The following is a 17,420-nucleotide window of genomic DNA, read 5'->3' as shown; positions in this document are numbered from 1 at the left end:
AACTTCGAATCCCACAGACTCAGAACCCGAACAAAAGGCCATTTGTTCCCCTGATCTGGTGGGCCAGTTCAAAGTTAAGTATAGGCCTGTTAGTTGTAGAAGTAGCTTAGACGTAAAATTTGTGCATGAGTAGCGATTACTGTGTATAATAAATGTGCTTTGATTTAAATCTTACTAATCGGTGCATTGGATTATTGATCATTACTCGGACTTGAACCTCGTGGCGGTATCATAAAGATACCTGGCGACTTGAGAGCAAAGGTAATAAAACCGAGCAATTGAACCAAGGAGAAAATTAGCAACATTATTTGGCGGCATCCTGGTGGGACCCGATCTAGAAGTGGAAAACCACTCCGGGAGAACCCAGAATTTGAATTAGAGATCCAATTGGAAACAGAAAACCACAAGTGTTCAAGCAGTTCTGATCAATACTCATAATTCGGAAGTGTGTATATGCATGCGTAACTAACAGGGCGATAAGGTAAAACTGCTAGATTTTTTGTTGCGATAAAACTGTCGGAGGTTTGTATATCGGAAAGTAGCGAAAGCCGTACCCATATGTACAGCACCGCCTTAATACCCCTGTCCCAAATTTGAAGAGCAGCATTCGGATTAATACCCCTGTCGCAAATTTGAAGAGCAGCATTCGGATAGGAAAGATGGCAATGCAGGCAATGCAGCGCCTAATGAACCCAGAGGAATTTGCGGTCGCAGCGACCAGCAGCAGTAGAGTGGGACAATGTCCCATTTGGGAGGAAGAGATCAAGAAATATCTCAAAGGGAAAGGATGTCCCCTTTGGAATGAATTCTGTGACAACGAGGAATCAGGTCCCGGGAGTATAGGACATACTTGGTGGGAGAACCTGAGCGAGATCCACAAAAAGAGCTTAGGTAAAGCTCGCAAGCCGATGGCAATCGTGTCCTGCTTGGCACAATTGCGAGGCACAGAGGAGGTCGTTAGGACGCTCCAGAAAGAAGTTGAGGGCATACATCGAATGAGTAAAGTCGATGTAAGCGAGGTAGAAAAGGAGAATTTGGAATTGCGAAGGAAGTTGGCAGCAAAAGATGGAGAGGTGGAGAATTCCAAAAGGGCACACCAGTCTTGTCAGACGTACTTAAGCAGTTTCCAGTCTCAATACGAAAAGGCCTATCAGGACACGCAATGTGCAGTCCTGGTACATGAAGAAACAGGAAAGCAGGTAGAGGCATTACAGAGACAGTGTAGTGACCTCAAGGCAGCATTAAGAGCACTCCATGCTGCCACCACAGAACAATGACAAAGCACGCTAGATCACGCAATGTGCCGGAAGCAGATTGCAGAGCTGCAATCGCTGCTTTCAGTTCAGAAAGCTTTGCAGGAAAACTTTGGAGAAAAATTAGATCAGGAAGACGGCCCTGATTGGGAAGAATTGAACGAAACAGCGCAGAGATATGTTCAGGGATCATGTGCGCAGGGAAGGCCACAAAAAAGGAAAGCGCCCCAACCCCCCACACAGCAGATAGTTCAAGCTCCAATGAACCCAGTAACCACCCACCGCTCAGCCACATCGGACGATGCGGAATTTCTATACTCCACCCCCTTAACAGTGACCCAACTACGGGACGCGTGCGAGAAAATCACACTGTTCCTCCCCACCTCAGACCCCCACCATTTCTTTGCCACAGTTAAGCATCAGGTGACCATGTACGGCCTGGATGAGCGAGAGCATGTAAAGCTCACCGTTTTAAGTTTAGACCCTTCAGTAGCAGCAGCCCTTCCCGATCCACAGAATGTAGGAGGAGGCACCTTTGCAGAAATGCATACCGCGATCCTGGATGCGATCGGGTATAACCGGGGTGACCCCGTAGATGGCCTCAACAAATGTAGGCAAAAGAAATCCGAGCACCCCACAGCGTTTGCTGGATGCCTGTGGATCCACTTTGCAGCAGTCTTTGGAGACTTAGACCGTGCCCATTTGTCCCCAGACAACATGGCCAAATGGACCCGCACCCTTATCTCCCATGCCACAGAAACAAGACAGAAAGCCTGCGCGAGTTATGATCCCTCAGAGGAGGCCCATAACGAGAAGTGGGTAGTGAAAAGATTGTCCTGCGCTTGGGAGCAATCTATACAAAGTAAACCCGCAGCCAAGAATCCCGAGGAAAAGCCAGAGGAAAGGCCAGAGCAGATATGCAGGCAGGAAAAACACACCAGAACCCCGCATGGGTGAATGAGGGAAAGAACAGCCCCTCACCCAAGTCACAGGAGTGTTACAACTGCGGACAGTTGGGACACTTCGCAAGAGAATGCAAGGCCCCTAAAAAGCCACAGAGAGCCCAGCAGACGGGCACTCTGAGTAAGAAAAAGACAGCCCATTCATAGCGTTAGCGCCCGTTCAGATCAGATGGACTTGACCGGAATGAACTGATGGTGTACGGGCTCCCCCAGTTCGGTCTGCGACACCCTTTGGGATAGGTCCGGACCACCGGTAGTTGCAGCAAAAATTCAGGGACAGCCCATCGAATTTCTCTGGGACACAGGAGGGTCCCGCACCACAATAAATTCCTCCACCCTGTTTTAAAAAGACACGTGGCCCACTACAGCCACTATCACCCTCAGCGGCTTTACAGGCCACTCACAGCAGGGACACATCACAGCCCCTGTACCCATTCAAATCGGTACCATCACCACCAAGCACCCCGTAGTTTTAGTTGACCTGCCACACACAGCAGAACACATTCTGGGAATTGATTTCATGAATTCCCATAATTTTTCATTTGATCCTGTCAACCAGTGTGTCTGGAAGATGGCAAAATCTGCAAGAGCCCCCGCAACGCTCAACATAGGAGAGTACGCAAACAAAATTAGCGCAGTAGGCGAATTTTGGTTCAACCCGACCACGCTTAGTACGGACAAGCAGGTTAGGGCAGTTCTGCAAAAGAACAGGGCAGCATTCACGACCCACAAGCACGACTGTGGACAGATGACTGGCTCCGTACAAATAACAGGACCTGACCCTAGACCCCAAAATCTGTATGGATTTCCCCAAGAGGCAGAGGGAGAAATCTCCAAGGTAATAGAAAGCTTATTAGAGCAGGGCGTACTTAGATCAGTAGCCTCCACTAATAATGCCCCGATTTGGCCAGTGAGAAAGCCCGATGGATCATGGCGACTGACCATCGATTACCGGGAACTCAACAAAATCACCCCCGCAGCAGCCCCCACAGTAGCAACAAGTCCCGAGACCATGCTCAAGCAGGGACTCAATTCCCGATTCTTTACGGTTTTGGATGTCAGTAATGGATTCTGGTCCATTCCATTGGCAAAGGCGTGCCAGTACAAATTTGCCTTCACCTTTAAAGCGCAGCAGTACACGTGGACATGCCTGCCATAAGGATTCCACAACTCCCCCTCCATTTTCCACCGACAGCTGGCAAATGGTTCAGTCAAATTCTCTCGCCCCGAATGTCTGGTTCAGTACGTAGAAGACCTACTACTGCAGACAGACACCAAGGAAGAGCACATTGAGCTTCTGTCCGAACTCCTGGAACTCTTACACTCAATCGGTTGTAAAGTCAACCCCAAAAAGGCCCAGATTTTGGAAGATAAGGTGATATATTTGGGAACAATTATCACAATGGTAAACGCGAGATTGAGCATAAAAGGATTGACTCGATTGCAAAATTGCCCCTTCCCCAGAACGTTTCAGCCCTCCGGTCGTTTTTAGGACTGGTTGGCTACTGCTGAAACCACATTGACGGTTTCGCCAGCAAGGCAGCACCCCTCTCAGACCTCCTAAAGCAAGGAGGACCCTGGGAATTGCTTCCGCAGCATACGGATGCTGTGGACTCTTTAAAACAGGCACTCATAGCAGCCCCCCTACTACAAGTTCCAGACCCGCTTTCCCCTTACGCCATAGAGGTAGCGACCTCAGACCTCACCCTTTCAGCCGTGCTCCTCCAGGAACGGCACGGCCAGTTGAGGCCTGTAGCTTACGCCTCCAGACATTTAGATGCGGTGGAGCAGGGATTTTCAACCTGTGCGAGGCACCTGCTCGCAGTATTTTGGGCAGTGCAGTATTTTTCATATATATTGCCGGACTGAACCCCATCACAATTCTCACCGAACACGCCCCCACCCAACTTTTACTGGACGGACGACTCAAGGACGGTACAGTCAGCCAGATTAGAGCAGCTAGATGGACCCTTCTCTTGCAGGGACGGGGCATCACTGTTAAACGGACAAAGACGCACACCTTTTTAGCCGACAACTTACAGTACCCTGGAACTCTCCATGAATGTGAGATTATCTCTCCACACCACAACACGGGCCCCTTTATTGCTAAAACACCCCCCAGGAAGATAGGTAGTTCAACCCAGAGCCCCCAGCACACAGACACGTGCGAGCCCATAAAGATCTATGTGGACGGATCTTCCACAGTCTTGGATGGGAAGCGCATAACAGGTTGTGGTATATATGTTGAGGACGCGCAGGGACGCGCCCTTGAGGAAATATCGTTAAAACTTCCAGGCCACTTAGGCGCGCAGGCAGCAGAGCTCGCGGCCATCGCGTATATAGTGGAACACCCAGATTCCTTCCCCAGCCCAGCAGACATATACTCGGACAGCCTCTATGTCTGCAACAGCCTCACTGAATTTCTGCCCCTGTGGAAAGCAAGAGGATTTGTTTCCGCAGACGGAAAACCCCTCCCCTCAGCCCCATTGCTCCGTCACATTTTAGAAAGAGCCCAGAACAGGACCTTTAGGATAGTCAAGGTTCGAAGTCACTATCGTTCCTACCCCCCTGGAAATGTGAAAGCTGACGCACTGGCTAAAGCAGGTTCCAGACATGGACATTTTTGGACAACCCCCGAAAGCGCACCAGTGAGTGCAGTTCAGGTCTCACAGACAAAGATCGAGGATCTAGTGGAGGCCCAGAAAAACAGGACAGCAATCTCAGGGAGATTGTAAAAGGAAAATATCCAGCTCCCTATGAGAGGTTTAAAAATGCACTGACCACACATGACGGTGTGGTGTTCAAAGACACCCTTTATGTGGTTCCTGAACAGGACAGGAATCAACTGATTTGTTTCTTCCATGATGGTCATGGGCATCAGGGAATCGATCCCACTACAGCCCATCTCAAGCAGCTTTGTTGGTGGCCGAATTTAAAGGATGATGTAAATCACTACATCGAGAATTGTCTTATCGGTGCCCAGAATAATCCGGACAGATATGCCAAAAAGGCTCAACTCAGCCACACCCGACCCGTTAATGGCCCCTGGACTAACCTCAAGATTGATTTTATAGGACCATTGCCCCCTTGCCCGAATGGCTATGGTAATTGACACATTTACAAAATGGGTGGAAGCATTCCCAGCCCGCACAAACACTGCAAAAACCACAGACAAGGTTTTGACCCACCACATCTTTACAAGATGGGGACTCCCCCACAGCATTGAATCCGACCAAGGCTCCCATTTTACGGGACGTGTCATGCAGAACGTCCTCAGGATATTTGGTATCACCCAAAAATTCCACATAGCATACCACCCACAGTCAAGTGGTATCGTGGAGTGCATGAATCGGACCCTAAAATCCACCCTCAGAAAAATGGTCCAGCAGAACAACACCACTTGGGACTCAGTTCTCCCTTTTGTGCTGATGTTTTTGCATAATACAATTTCTACTTCCACAGGTTACACCCCACACACCCTCATGACCGGGCGCCCCATGAAAGGCACAGAATATTTAGGTTTAGACTTGACCAGCCCCGAAGTGACGGCCCTCACACACGGGAAAGCAGTAGAGCAATTAGTTGAAAATGTTAAAACGGCTCAGCTAGCAGCCGCAATAAAATTGGGCACCAGAAAGAAACAGAGCAAGGCTTGTTTTGACAAGACAGTGCATGCGACTGAGTACCGTGTAGGACAGCAAGTCATGCTCTCCGTATATAACCCCAGCACATTCCTGTCACCAAAATACTCGGGTCCGTACTCCATTGCGGACAAAGTAAGCCCTTCTGTATATAAAATAAAGTACCCCAACGATAAGACTGCGTGGTTCCATATCAACCAGCTGAAGGTATATGGAACACAGTCTAACCACGCACACCACGTCATGCTCGACGCAGCACACCACGCCCCGCCCACAGCCAACGTAACCGTACCATCCCCCAACACGTCCAGCCCAGCCACGGACTAGACCTCGACTCCACCCCCTAAATATACACCCCGCCCCGGAACGCCCACAGACTGCAGCAGCAGAGACAGCGACTGTGACTCGGACGATAGCCACAGCACGCCTCCCTACTATCCCCATGCAACAGGACCCACACCCAGTGATTCCGATTACGATCCGAGTGATCCCTTCATGATCACTTTCCTCAACAAGCCCCACTACCGACCACCGAACTACACTGACAACCCCGATTCTGTCCCCACACAACTAGACACCAACTATTGGCACCGAGATAACTCATTCTGACTCGTCCGCAACAAATACACTCAAGAGTTTGGCACCCGGGAGAAGGTGACGACCTTAGATCTGACTCCCAAACCGAGAACCCCTTTGCGACCCTGTTCGCAACCGAGAACTGAGGTGTCCAGATGATGTTTTAAAAGGAACCGCTTGGGAGAAGTGGCGTCCTTTCTGATGGAACCTGCCGCATGTTTTATGTTGTTTGTAAGTTCGTTAAATGTTGTTTGTCAGACAATTTTTTTTTTACGGCCCCACGCCTTTTCAGCAGAAACCTCTGAGGACTTGCCCACAGAGGCTCACTATTGCCAGACACTAGTTCAGCGGAGCTAGCTTGTCTGCAGAGACTTGTTAAGGTACCAGATGCCCCTTCGTAACTGCCCTTCTGGTTCAAGGAAGGAACCACTACGGCAGCCCCCCCACGATGACTACATTTCTTGCCCGTTCTTGTCGGTTGCTCAGGCAGTGGAGAAACGGCTTGGGACCTGCCCTGCCTGGGAACCCCCCCTCTGGTCAACTACGCTCTGGTAGGGGCGACACGGCATTGGTGGCCGCCCTACCCGGGGACTCCATCCAACTCGTACCCGTCGCGGCCCAGACGCACCTCATTTTGGAAATCTTAGTTCAAAAAGTTTTGTTTGTTTCAGGTAACCCTTAGGTTGCCGACCATATGCTATTTACATCCTGAAACATTTGGATGGTAAATTGCACAGTCTGCGAGATGGCTCGCACTGGTTCAATATTTGGAAGTGTGTCTTGTCCTAAAATTCGGTTTTTGAAAAAAAAAATGAGTGAGTCACACATAGTGACCAATTATAAAAGGAGTAATTGGCACTAAAGGACAGACAGGCTATCGTACGAGATGTTAAACCAAGATAGTTACAGACACTATGCTTGTTTCCACAGAAAACTCCAGAAGTTCCAGGACCGGAGAAGAAAAGAAAAGAAAAGAAGAAGCACCACGAGGACATCCTCCGGATGGCTTATCTTTGTGGACATTTGGTTGCGAGTGAACGCGAACCCCATGACTTCAAGCCCCCAGCCGTTAATGTTTCACTTCCCCACCGTACCCAGAGCCCAGTCACCAGCGACACCACACCATCTTGGTGTGCCAGGTTTATAACCTGGTACTCCCTGTCCTATGTAATAGAAACCTTACTAGTATTAGCGATACTCTGCTGCATCGTGCAGACTATGCGTCTAAGAAAATGGAGGAGAGCGAACCCCGGTATATAGGATCAGATCCCCTATTTTCAGATATGACCAGACCCCCGACCCCCGCGATCTATAATAAAGAGCACTCATTTGCGGTTTTATTGTAAATAAAGAAATGTAAAGAACTGTTCATGAGCAAATTGTACGATCCTGAGCTTGACTGCCAAGCCAGGAAAAATGTGTATAGACTGCTATGATTTTGTTTGTATGGTTGAGGAAGGTAGAATGATGAAACGTTTAAGTGAGTGTAGTGTATTAAGAATAGTTAGAGGTTCCCATTTTTTTTTGTTTTGTAATGCATGTCCCTGTTTGACATAGCGCCCCTTAGAATTGTCAGTTAAAATTTTTTGGCATAGTTATGGTCAGTGTAGAGGCCATGAAAGAAGTGCCCCCAGGTCAGGGAATGGAAAGCAACATAGTTATGTGATCCTTCACGCTTCGCGTTAGGATCACAAGGAGGGAATGTAGCCACCTAAAGTAGCCATCCCGATTTAAAATGGCGAATTGCAAAGGCTGATGGGAAAGTCAGCCAACAAGACAGAACCCAGCGGCTGCAGGTTTGCTGTGCATTTACCTCTGCAAAAACCAGACAACATCGATACCAGCGACCATCAGCATAACAAAGTAAACAGCCATCTGCATACTGATGAGCAATCCCCAGGAACAATAAGTAACATTTTTGACACACAAAGCAAAGCCAGACTCCTCGGCGCCAGCAGGAGCCAAAACAAAGGAGGTGAACGAGCACCTCAAGACCGCCCATCGATCAGGGAACTGCTCCAGTATTGGAGAAAATCGAACCAAGCGATTGGGACAAAGTCCAATCACTTTGGACCAGGTACAGGTCCGCCCCGAAAGGCGGGAAGCCCCTGGGGACTATAAGAGTTGAGCCCCAAGTTCAAATCATTCTCTCTTCACCGATCTCTTCTTCCTGCCCGGGTCACCCAGCAAAAGGAACCAACATTGACCGTGACCGGTGCAGTGACTCCAGTGATCATCGGAATCGTAAGTCTTAATTCAACGCTCGCTACGAGATAGACGCTCCTAGCTACCAATCCGTACCAACTTCGAATCCCACAGACTCTGAACCCGAACAAAAGGCCATTTGTTCCCCTGACCTGGTGGGCCAGTTCAAAGTTAAGTATAGGCCTGTTACTTGTAGAAGTAGCTTAGATGTAGAATTTGTGCATGAGTAGCGATTACTGTGTATAATAAATGTGCTTTGATTTAAATCTTACTAATCGGTGTATTGGATTATTGATCATTACTCGGACTTGAACCTCGTGGCGGTATCATAAAGATACCTGGTGACTCGATAGCAAAGGTAATAAAACAGAGCAATTGAACCAAGGAGAAAATTAGCAACACCCTGGAGACCAAGGTTCAATCTGCCGGATTTGTGCTTGGACCTGCATACCATCACTCTAGTAATAGGTGCATTTCAGCAGTGGCTAGACAAGAGAGTGATGGGGCACCTCAACCTCACTCCAGCTGCTTGGTGGATTGTTTATTTATCTTTCCCTTCACGCTTGAATGCATCTCAGGTACCCTGCTTTGAAGCTGACCTTAATATCAATCAACACTCTAGCTATGATTGACAGCACCTCATCACATCAAAGGAGCTCAGAGGTTTCACTTCCTCTTTGCTCGCAGCAAATGTGCTCCTTTGATGGGATGACTGACCACACCCTACACACCATTCTGTGCACCACAGTCAGTGCCATGAGAGGTCTTCTCCCGCCCAAGCCTTGAACATGACACGCCTTGCTCTTTAACTGATAGTGTGGCATAATTCTCTTGATAGTCTGTTAAACATGCCCCTGACAGTGTATCCTCATTCCTTATAACCGTATCTTAAATTTCCTCTCCAGACATTCTTTTGTCCTCCCCCTCTGGTCCTTCCCCGCCTCTTCCCTGGTCCTGCCGGAAGGGATTATTGATCATTACTCGGACTTGAACCTCGTGGCGGTATCATAAAGATACCTGGTGACTCGATAGCAAAGGTAATAAAACAGAGCAATTGAACCAAGGTGATATGGAGGCAGGGGTGTCCCCCCACCCCCTCCCCTGCACGACTACCCCAGGCCCTGTCTCCGTCTCAACCCTCGCTGTTAGCCATGTTTCTCAACCCCTGCCTTGGTGAAGCCTGTGCCACAGCACCTGATATATATCAGTGACGGTGTAAATCATGTGTGAAGTGAAGGTCAGCAGGTGAGTGCCAGCTACAAACTGTCATAAAACAGAATGTTCAAGAGCTGCTGGCAGGGAACTTAATTTGGAGGAGGAAAGGTGATTTTGGTGAGTTGGCCTTTTCATGTGCATTCATGAGATTCTAATTAATGCCAAAGGGGTTCCTGACATTGCTCAGAGGGAAACCCGACGCACCTTTAACTTGCCTTAAAGTCGGGAGAACAAAATTCCAAACAAATTTTCTGTGACTCGGAAACTGATTCTCTAATTCACATCAAATTTAATTCTTTTTCTCAATTAAGGGGAAATTTAGTGTGGCCAATCCACCTCCCTGCATACCTTGTGGGGGTGAGACCCATGCAGACACGGGGAGTATTTGCAAACTCCACATGGACAGTGACCCAGGACCAGGATCGAACAAGGGTCCTCGGTGTCATGAGGTAGCAGTGCTAACCACTTCGCCGCCATGCCACCCCTAATCCACAACAAATTAAGTGTTTCCACCCGCTGTAATTCCCTCTATTGGAGGGAGTGGAAGATTCCGCCCCTTGTATTATCTTTTTAATATCAACCAAAAATATCAGAGTGTGTTTTGTGTCATTTCTCCGAAATAATGTCTTTTTGACAATGGAATCTCACAATGGTATTTTGACCTCATTTCTCCACCCTCAGATGGATACGGTACCCATTGCATTCTTCTTCCCTCAAGTTCGCCAAAAACAGATGTAGGGCTGGATTATCTGTTCAGGAGACCAAGCTCTCCCGCCAGAGTGGAATCGCTCCTGATCAGTGCAAGTGCCCAGGAGCAATTCCATCACCCTTGCCATGCACATTTATGTATCGCAGGGAGCTCACAGGATTCCATTGGAATCCAAGTATCGGGCTGCCATTTTGAGAGGTTGGCCCGATACCGAGGTCCAGAGATGGGCCCCCCTCCTCCCCACAATGCAAATCCTGCCTTCCCACACCCTGCTGACAAGTATGGGCATGCTCCCCCAACACCACGGGAATTATGGGTCAAGCCACTACAACATGCACGTATGAGGGTGAATCAAACCCCCCATAACTCCCACATCAGATCCATCCATCAGAGATCATTATCAGAGACCCTCCATCAGAGTCCCAACATAGACCCACATATCAGAGATCCCCACATCAAAAAACCTCCTCTTTCACTTCCTCTTTTCCTCAGCAGGCAGGACTCAGCTTTGTTTGATATGGTCAGGATCTGTCAATCATAGCTACATGTTTATAAACATTGTTGTTAGCTTCAAAGCAGGGTATGTGAGGTGCGTTCAAGTATGAAGGGAAATGAAAATCCAGACACCTGATTGTCTGGAAAATATTACCATGTCAATTACAGCCTACTAAAAGCTATTTATCTATGAAACTGAATAGAAGCCTCGTAGATCGAAGGATTTGAGGGTGTTTAAAGCCTTGTGTTTTGACTTTTATGAAACAGTTGCTGGTTTCAATACTTTTGTCCGAGGCAAGGGACTGGTAAGGGAAAAAGCAGTGATTTTTCACTGTTTCTGCCTGGACTTCTCTTCAGCTTCCAGGCAGGGGTGGCTGATGGGGGGAATCTCTGTTGGGGGGGGGGGAACACTCTTTGGGTGAATCACTGTTGGGGGGCATCTTTTTTGGGGGAATCTCTGTTGGGGGGAATCTCTGGCATGGGGGTCTCTAATGGAGGGATCTCTGATATGGGGGTGTCTGTTGGGGGTGTGATTGGGTGTCTGTTGTTAACCTCAGTTGGGGGTTTGCTGGGAGTTTTCTGCTAGGGGTCTCTGCTGAGTTTCTGATGGGGGTTTGATGGAGGGTCTCTGTTGGGAGGAGTCTGATGGGCGATCTGATTGGGGGGAGACTCTGTTGGGGTCTGATGGGGGAGTCTGTGTGGGCAGGATTTACCTTGTGGGGGGGAGGGGGCCCTACAATGGACATTGGCTACACCTATGTTACATAGTTAACCCCTGACCCATTGCGGGATCCATCACGCAATGCTTAAAAATACTTGCACCAGCACACCTGCATAAACCCTGGCCGAAAGGGCTGGAAAATCAGGGGGGCTTGGAGAATCGGGCTTCCAGCCTGTTAATCAGATGCACATCGATTCAAATGAGCCATTTGCATCCTCCCACTGGCGCGGGGCATGTAGCACGCTGCCACTCTTGGCGGGGGACTGGAGCATCAGAACATGGGGCGGAATTCTCCCCCAACGGCGCGATGTCCGCCGACTGGCACCAAAAACGGCGCCAATCAGACGGGAATCGCGCCGGCCCAAAGGTGCGGAATGCTCCGCATCTTTGGCGGCCTAGCCCTAACATTGAGGGGCTAGGCCGACGCCGGAGGGATTTCTGCCCCGCCAGCTGGCGGAAATGGCGTTTGTTGCCCCGCCAGCTGGCGCGGAAATGCGGCGCATGCGCGGGAGTGTCAGCGGCCGCTGTCAGTTTCCCGACGCATGCGCGGGAGTGTCAGCGGCCGCTGTCAGTTTCCCGCGCATGCGCAGTGGGGAGATCTCTTCCGCCTCCGCCATGGTGGAGGCCGTGGCGGAGGCGGAAGGGAAAGAGTGCCCCCACGGCACAGGCCCGCCCGTGGATCGGTGGGCCCCAATCGCGGGCCAGGCCACCGTGGGGGCACCCCCCGGGGTCAGATCGCCCCGCGCCCCCCCCAGGACCCCGGAGCCCGCCCACGCCGCCTGGTCCCGCCGGTAAATACCAGGTTTGATTTACGCCGGCGGGACAGGCAATTTCTGGGCGGGACTTCGGCCCATCCGGGCCGGAGAATCCAGCGGGGGGTCCCGCCAACCGGCGCGGCCCGATTCCCGCCCCCGCCTAATCTCCGGTACCGGAGACTTCGGCGGGGGTGGGGGCGGGATTCACGGCGGCCAATGGCCATTCTCCGACCCGGTGGGGGGTCGGAGAATGACGCTCCTGATCATCGTTTTTTGCTCGATTCTCCGTAGCATCGGGAACACCGCTACGGGCGGCAGAGAATCCACCCCATAGTCCGTTCAATATGAAGTGATACCTATTGACTGAGATGTCATGAGAAAGTGTGCTGCCTCTGGTTGTTATGAAATTCTGCGCCATGCAACTTGTTGTACCAATGATGCCTTAGCTGCGGCCTCTGCTTGTCTTGTGGAGGGCCTGGCTGTCCCTCCACAATCACAGCCAGCCAGCTGTGTCCTCCTTAAATTTAAACAAAAAATTGACCTCTTCTTCTGAGATCATTTCCACTTTAAGGTGCTCTTTCCATCATGATTCGGCAGCACCCACTGCACCTGATGGGGCTGCCAATTTTCAGAGTTGGAGGGCTTCCCATTTGCCTCCTAACCTTGGCAGCCTACCCACCATCCTCAGCTGGATGTGGAGTCCACTCCCTGCCATTAATGGATCTGGTCCGTTAATGATCTGCATCATCAGGGAAATGGATCTGGTCCTGGTACTGGGTACCCGACCTTGGACTGAAAACTTTGGCTTAGGTGGCAGCCTAAATTTTTATATTTGGATTATGTGTAGCCTAATTGCAAAACATACAACTTTAAGTCTGCCTCGAGGAACAGGCACTGTTCATGTGTCACTGGGTTATGTTGTGCATAATGAGGCCTGTTGTTTTGTTTTTCACGCTGTGGATTTTCTGGTTTTAAATAATTAAAAGGCAAGTCTTGTATTAACAAATTGTAAGACATTCATTTATTTTACTCCCCCCCCCCCCCCCCCCCGATTTGTACAGCTGTAAATCTGTACCCCCATCCAGTAACTGTCCTCTTCTACAGATGACAGGGGCCTCTGCTCACAATCTCTCCCTTCTGGCACTTGACTCTTTTCTTTGCTCAAGATTTAACATTTTGTGAAATGATCTCAGCCAAAATCAGGTATATTATTCACTTCCAGCAGGGGGACGAGGCATTGATGATCTTTGAGGATAAGGGGGTACTGCAGTTGAGAGGTGCTCTTTGGACAGGGAAGTGGGAAATTGAAGGTGCATATTGATGCTCAGTGGGGTATCATAGAATCATAGAATTTACAGTGCAGAAGGAGGCCATTCGGCCCATCGAGTCTGCACCGGCCCTTCGAAAGAGTACCCTACCTAAGCTCACACCTCCACCCTATCCCCGTAACCCCACTTAACCTTTTTTGGACACTAAGGGCAATTTTAGCACAGCCAATTCACCTAACCTGCACATCTTTGGACTGTGGGAGGAAACCGGAGTACCCGGAAGAAACCCACGCAGACACGGGGAGAACGTGCAGACTCCGCACAGACAGTGCTGCCCATGGGGGTTTTGAAGGGAGGCAATTAGAGTTCTAGGCCAGCAATGACATTAAATGCATTAGGGATGTTGGACACCAGGACTACCATCACTGCTCACAGAATGTAGCTTGCAGCCTAGGCATGCAATACAATCTTCAGAGGAGGAGGTGATAGCATAAAAGCTGTTCTGTCACCTGCCACTGTTATAAATTTATCTCCTATCCTTATTTCAAATGGTACAGCCTACTGCTTCACCAACCTCCTTTCCCAATTACTCCCCAACTACTGCAGCTGATGGCTCTTCCTCCACCACTGCAGATATTTCCCTGACACTGTCACCAAAAAACATACATCTCCACCTCCCCGTGTTTCTCAATGGAGCATCATCACCGGCTGTGGGAATCGCCGTTCTTGCCGCTGGCCAATGGAATTTCCCATTGTAGGCACCCCACGCCACCAGGGCGGGGTGCTCTGTCAGCAAAATGGAGAATCCCGCTGGCGGGGAATTCACCTGAATGTTTATAAACACCTAGCTATGATTGACAGCTCCCGATCAGATGAAAAGCAGTTAAGTTCTTTCTGCTGAGAAAAAGAGGAAGTGAAAGCATTTAACTCCTAGATGTTTATAAACATCGCGGTTAGGTTCACAGCAGGGTACTTGTCATGCATTCAAGGGCAGCACGGTAGCACAGTGGTTAGCACAGTTGCTTCACAGCTTCACACCTCCAGGGTCCCAGGTTCGATTCCCGGCTTGGGTCACTGTCTGTGCAGAGTCTGCATGCTTTCCCCTTGTCTGCGTGGGTTTCCTCCAGGCGTTTCGGTTTCCTCCCACAAGTCCCAAAAGACGTGCTTGTTGGGCGAATTGGAGCACCCGGAGGAAACCCAGGCAGACACGGGGAGAACATGCAGACTCAGCACAGACAGTGACCCAAGCCGGGAATCGAACCTGGGACCCTGGAGCTGTGAAGCATCAGTGCTACCCACTGTGCTATTGTAATAAACAATATATTTTCCGATAGTGTTGAATACACGATCCAGCTACTTATTATGGCAGTACATAATTAAAAACAGAACTCTCACAGTTTTCAATGTTGAAACTGGCACTTTTGGTTCTCAATTATTGTTTGAACAATAAGTGTTTGCAATAGTCCACAGTCTTAGAAATGAAACTGCAATAGAGTTAATGGCTGTATTGTGTGCAGTGAAACTTTTACCAGAAATTTTCAGTTCTGTTGCTCATCACTCATAATAATTTCAGCTTTATTCTCCTGCTGCGTTGCCCCAAATTCAGAAAGTTCTGGAAGGCAATATACAGTCTGAAAACCAAGTGCTTGCTGAAACCATCGTTGTGTTGCACTATCTTTACCATCAGGAATAAAATCACCTCACACCAACCTTGGCTGATAACTATTTTATGAATCAGGTTTTTGGAAAGAATGTTTAGCTGTAGTTCTGCATTAGTGTAGTGAGGCCTGCCTTCCAACATTTATTGCAAAATATATATAATCTTAAGCTTTCATCAATTAAAGTCAGGGCATACCTCCAAGTCGTTGTCAGGAGGTGGTGATGGATTATTCTTCCTTCCCCTTCCCCGTGACTTTGACCCTGAACTCCTACACGTTCGCTCATCCAGGTCTTTGACTGGTGTTGATGGGCTCTGCACAGTATCAAACTCCCCTGTAAAAGCAACCATTCAGATTACAACTATCATCTTGAGTTTTTCTGCATACAAGGTATGCACGTTCACCACAAATTCACGCCGCTGCAGAAACAAAGTGATTTCTGATGATTGCACAGCATTCAGTTTGACAGCAGTTCAGCAGCTGAATAATTATGTATAAAGAAAATACACCAGGCACAGAATAACAAACAGTGCAGCAATTTATTTAACTGTTGCCACAGTCAGAACTATTAAGGTTCTATGATGTGGAGCTTTCATATTTTACTCATTTGCTATACACATTTGGACGGACTGTCTAAGGATCTGGTGGACAACTGGAGTGAATATTCGATCATTAGGAATTATTCCTCTAGCACAACATGAATGTAAGGGGGAAGCAGGAAGATTTTGGACTGAATATCTGCAGCCTTTCTGGCGTACTTATGCTTTTAAGTCTGGTGAAGGCCAGTGGAAGGAGGGTAACTGGATCAGCTGCGGTTCAGTTTCTATTGTTCCCTCTGAGTCAGAAAATTGTGGATTAAAATCCCACCCCAGAAACTTGAATACAAAATCTGAGGGCTCACACTCCTGTGCTGTGCTGAAGAAATGCTGTACTGTTGGAGGTGCCATCTTTTGCATGAAATGTTAAACTTCAAGCTTTGTCTGCCTTCACTGGCAGTAGTACCCGATTTAATGGCACAATTTCAGGTAATAATCAGAGGAGTTCTTCCTGACATCCTTGTTAATGTTTGTCCCTCAACCAACATAATATTAAAAAAAATAGAATTAACTGGTCATTATCACTTTTGTGAAATTATCCGGTCATTTGCTTGCGGGGAACCTTGCTGTGTGCAAATTGGTTGTAGCTTTTTCTACATTCTGACAGTACTTTATGGGCTGTAAGGTGTTTTGAATGTCCTCAGATCATGAAAGATGCATTATAAATAAACTATTTTCTCTTTATATGTTGGGTGCCAGCCTTCGCTGCTAATTTCCTTCTATACCCCCGTGTTGTTAGGGTTTCTCAAGGACCGGGGTCTCTCAGACCACAAGTTTCTATGTTGATAATGGGCCAGTATGCTGAGCGAGAGCAGGAGAACCAGCTCACTGTCCAGAGGAGGTGATCCACTTGAGGGTCAGCAGGGAATTTCCATCATCTCTCTGGTGTGGGGAGGACAGATGAGAAGGTCCTTGGTTTGTGGGGGTATTGGGGGGTGGGGTGGGGGGGGGGGGTTAGTGGTGCACTTCCATTGCCATGGTCATGAGCAGCATGGTAGCACAGTGGGTAGCACTGTTGTTTCACAGTGCCAGGGTCCCAGGTTTGATTCCTGACTCCTCACTGTCTGTGTGGAGCCTGCACATTCTCCACGTGTCTGCGTGGGTTTCCTCCGGGTGCTCCGGTTTCCCCCTACAAGTCCCAAAAGGCTCGATGGGCCAAATGGCTGTTAGGTAATTTGGACGTTCTGAATTCACCTCTGTGTCCCCGAACAGGCGCTGGAATGTGGCGACGAGGGTCTTTTCACAGTAACTTCATTACAATGTTAATGTAAGCCTCCTTGTGATAAAGATTATTATTATTATCTGTCCACAATATTAAAATTACGTCTACCGTCTGATTCTGCATACTTAAGCTAGAATATCAAAC

At 48.8% G+C, this 17,420-nt stretch overlaps 1 protein-coding gene across 20 annotated transcripts in view; it reads right to left on the bottom strand.

Moving 5' to 3' along the window:
* eya4 (EYA transcriptional coactivator and phosphatase 4) overlaps positions 1 to 17,420 on the bottom strand; it is a 758,447-nt gene that overhangs the window by 145,611 nt on the left and 595,416 nt on the right. For all 20 annotated transcript variants that reach the window (XM_072499738.1, XM_072499733.1, XM_072499734.1 and 17 more), the window contains one exon: positions 15,656 to 15,792. In XM_072499738.1, coding sequence (XP_072355839.1) covers positions 15,656 to 15,792 — 137 coding nt within the window. The remainder of the gene's footprint in view (positions 1 to 15,655; positions 15,793 to 17,420) is intronic.

Source organism: Scyliorhinus torazame, chromosome 4 (assembly GCF_047496885.1).
Source record: "Scyliorhinus torazame isolate Kashiwa2021f chromosome 4, sScyTor2.1, whole genome shotgun sequence".
Taxonomy (NCBI): domain Eukaryota; kingdom Metazoa; phylum Chordata; class Chondrichthyes; order Carcharhiniformes; family Scyliorhinidae; genus Scyliorhinus; species Scyliorhinus torazame.
Note: the sequence above shows the minus strand (reverse complement) of the source record. Positions and strands in the feature narration are given on the sequence as shown.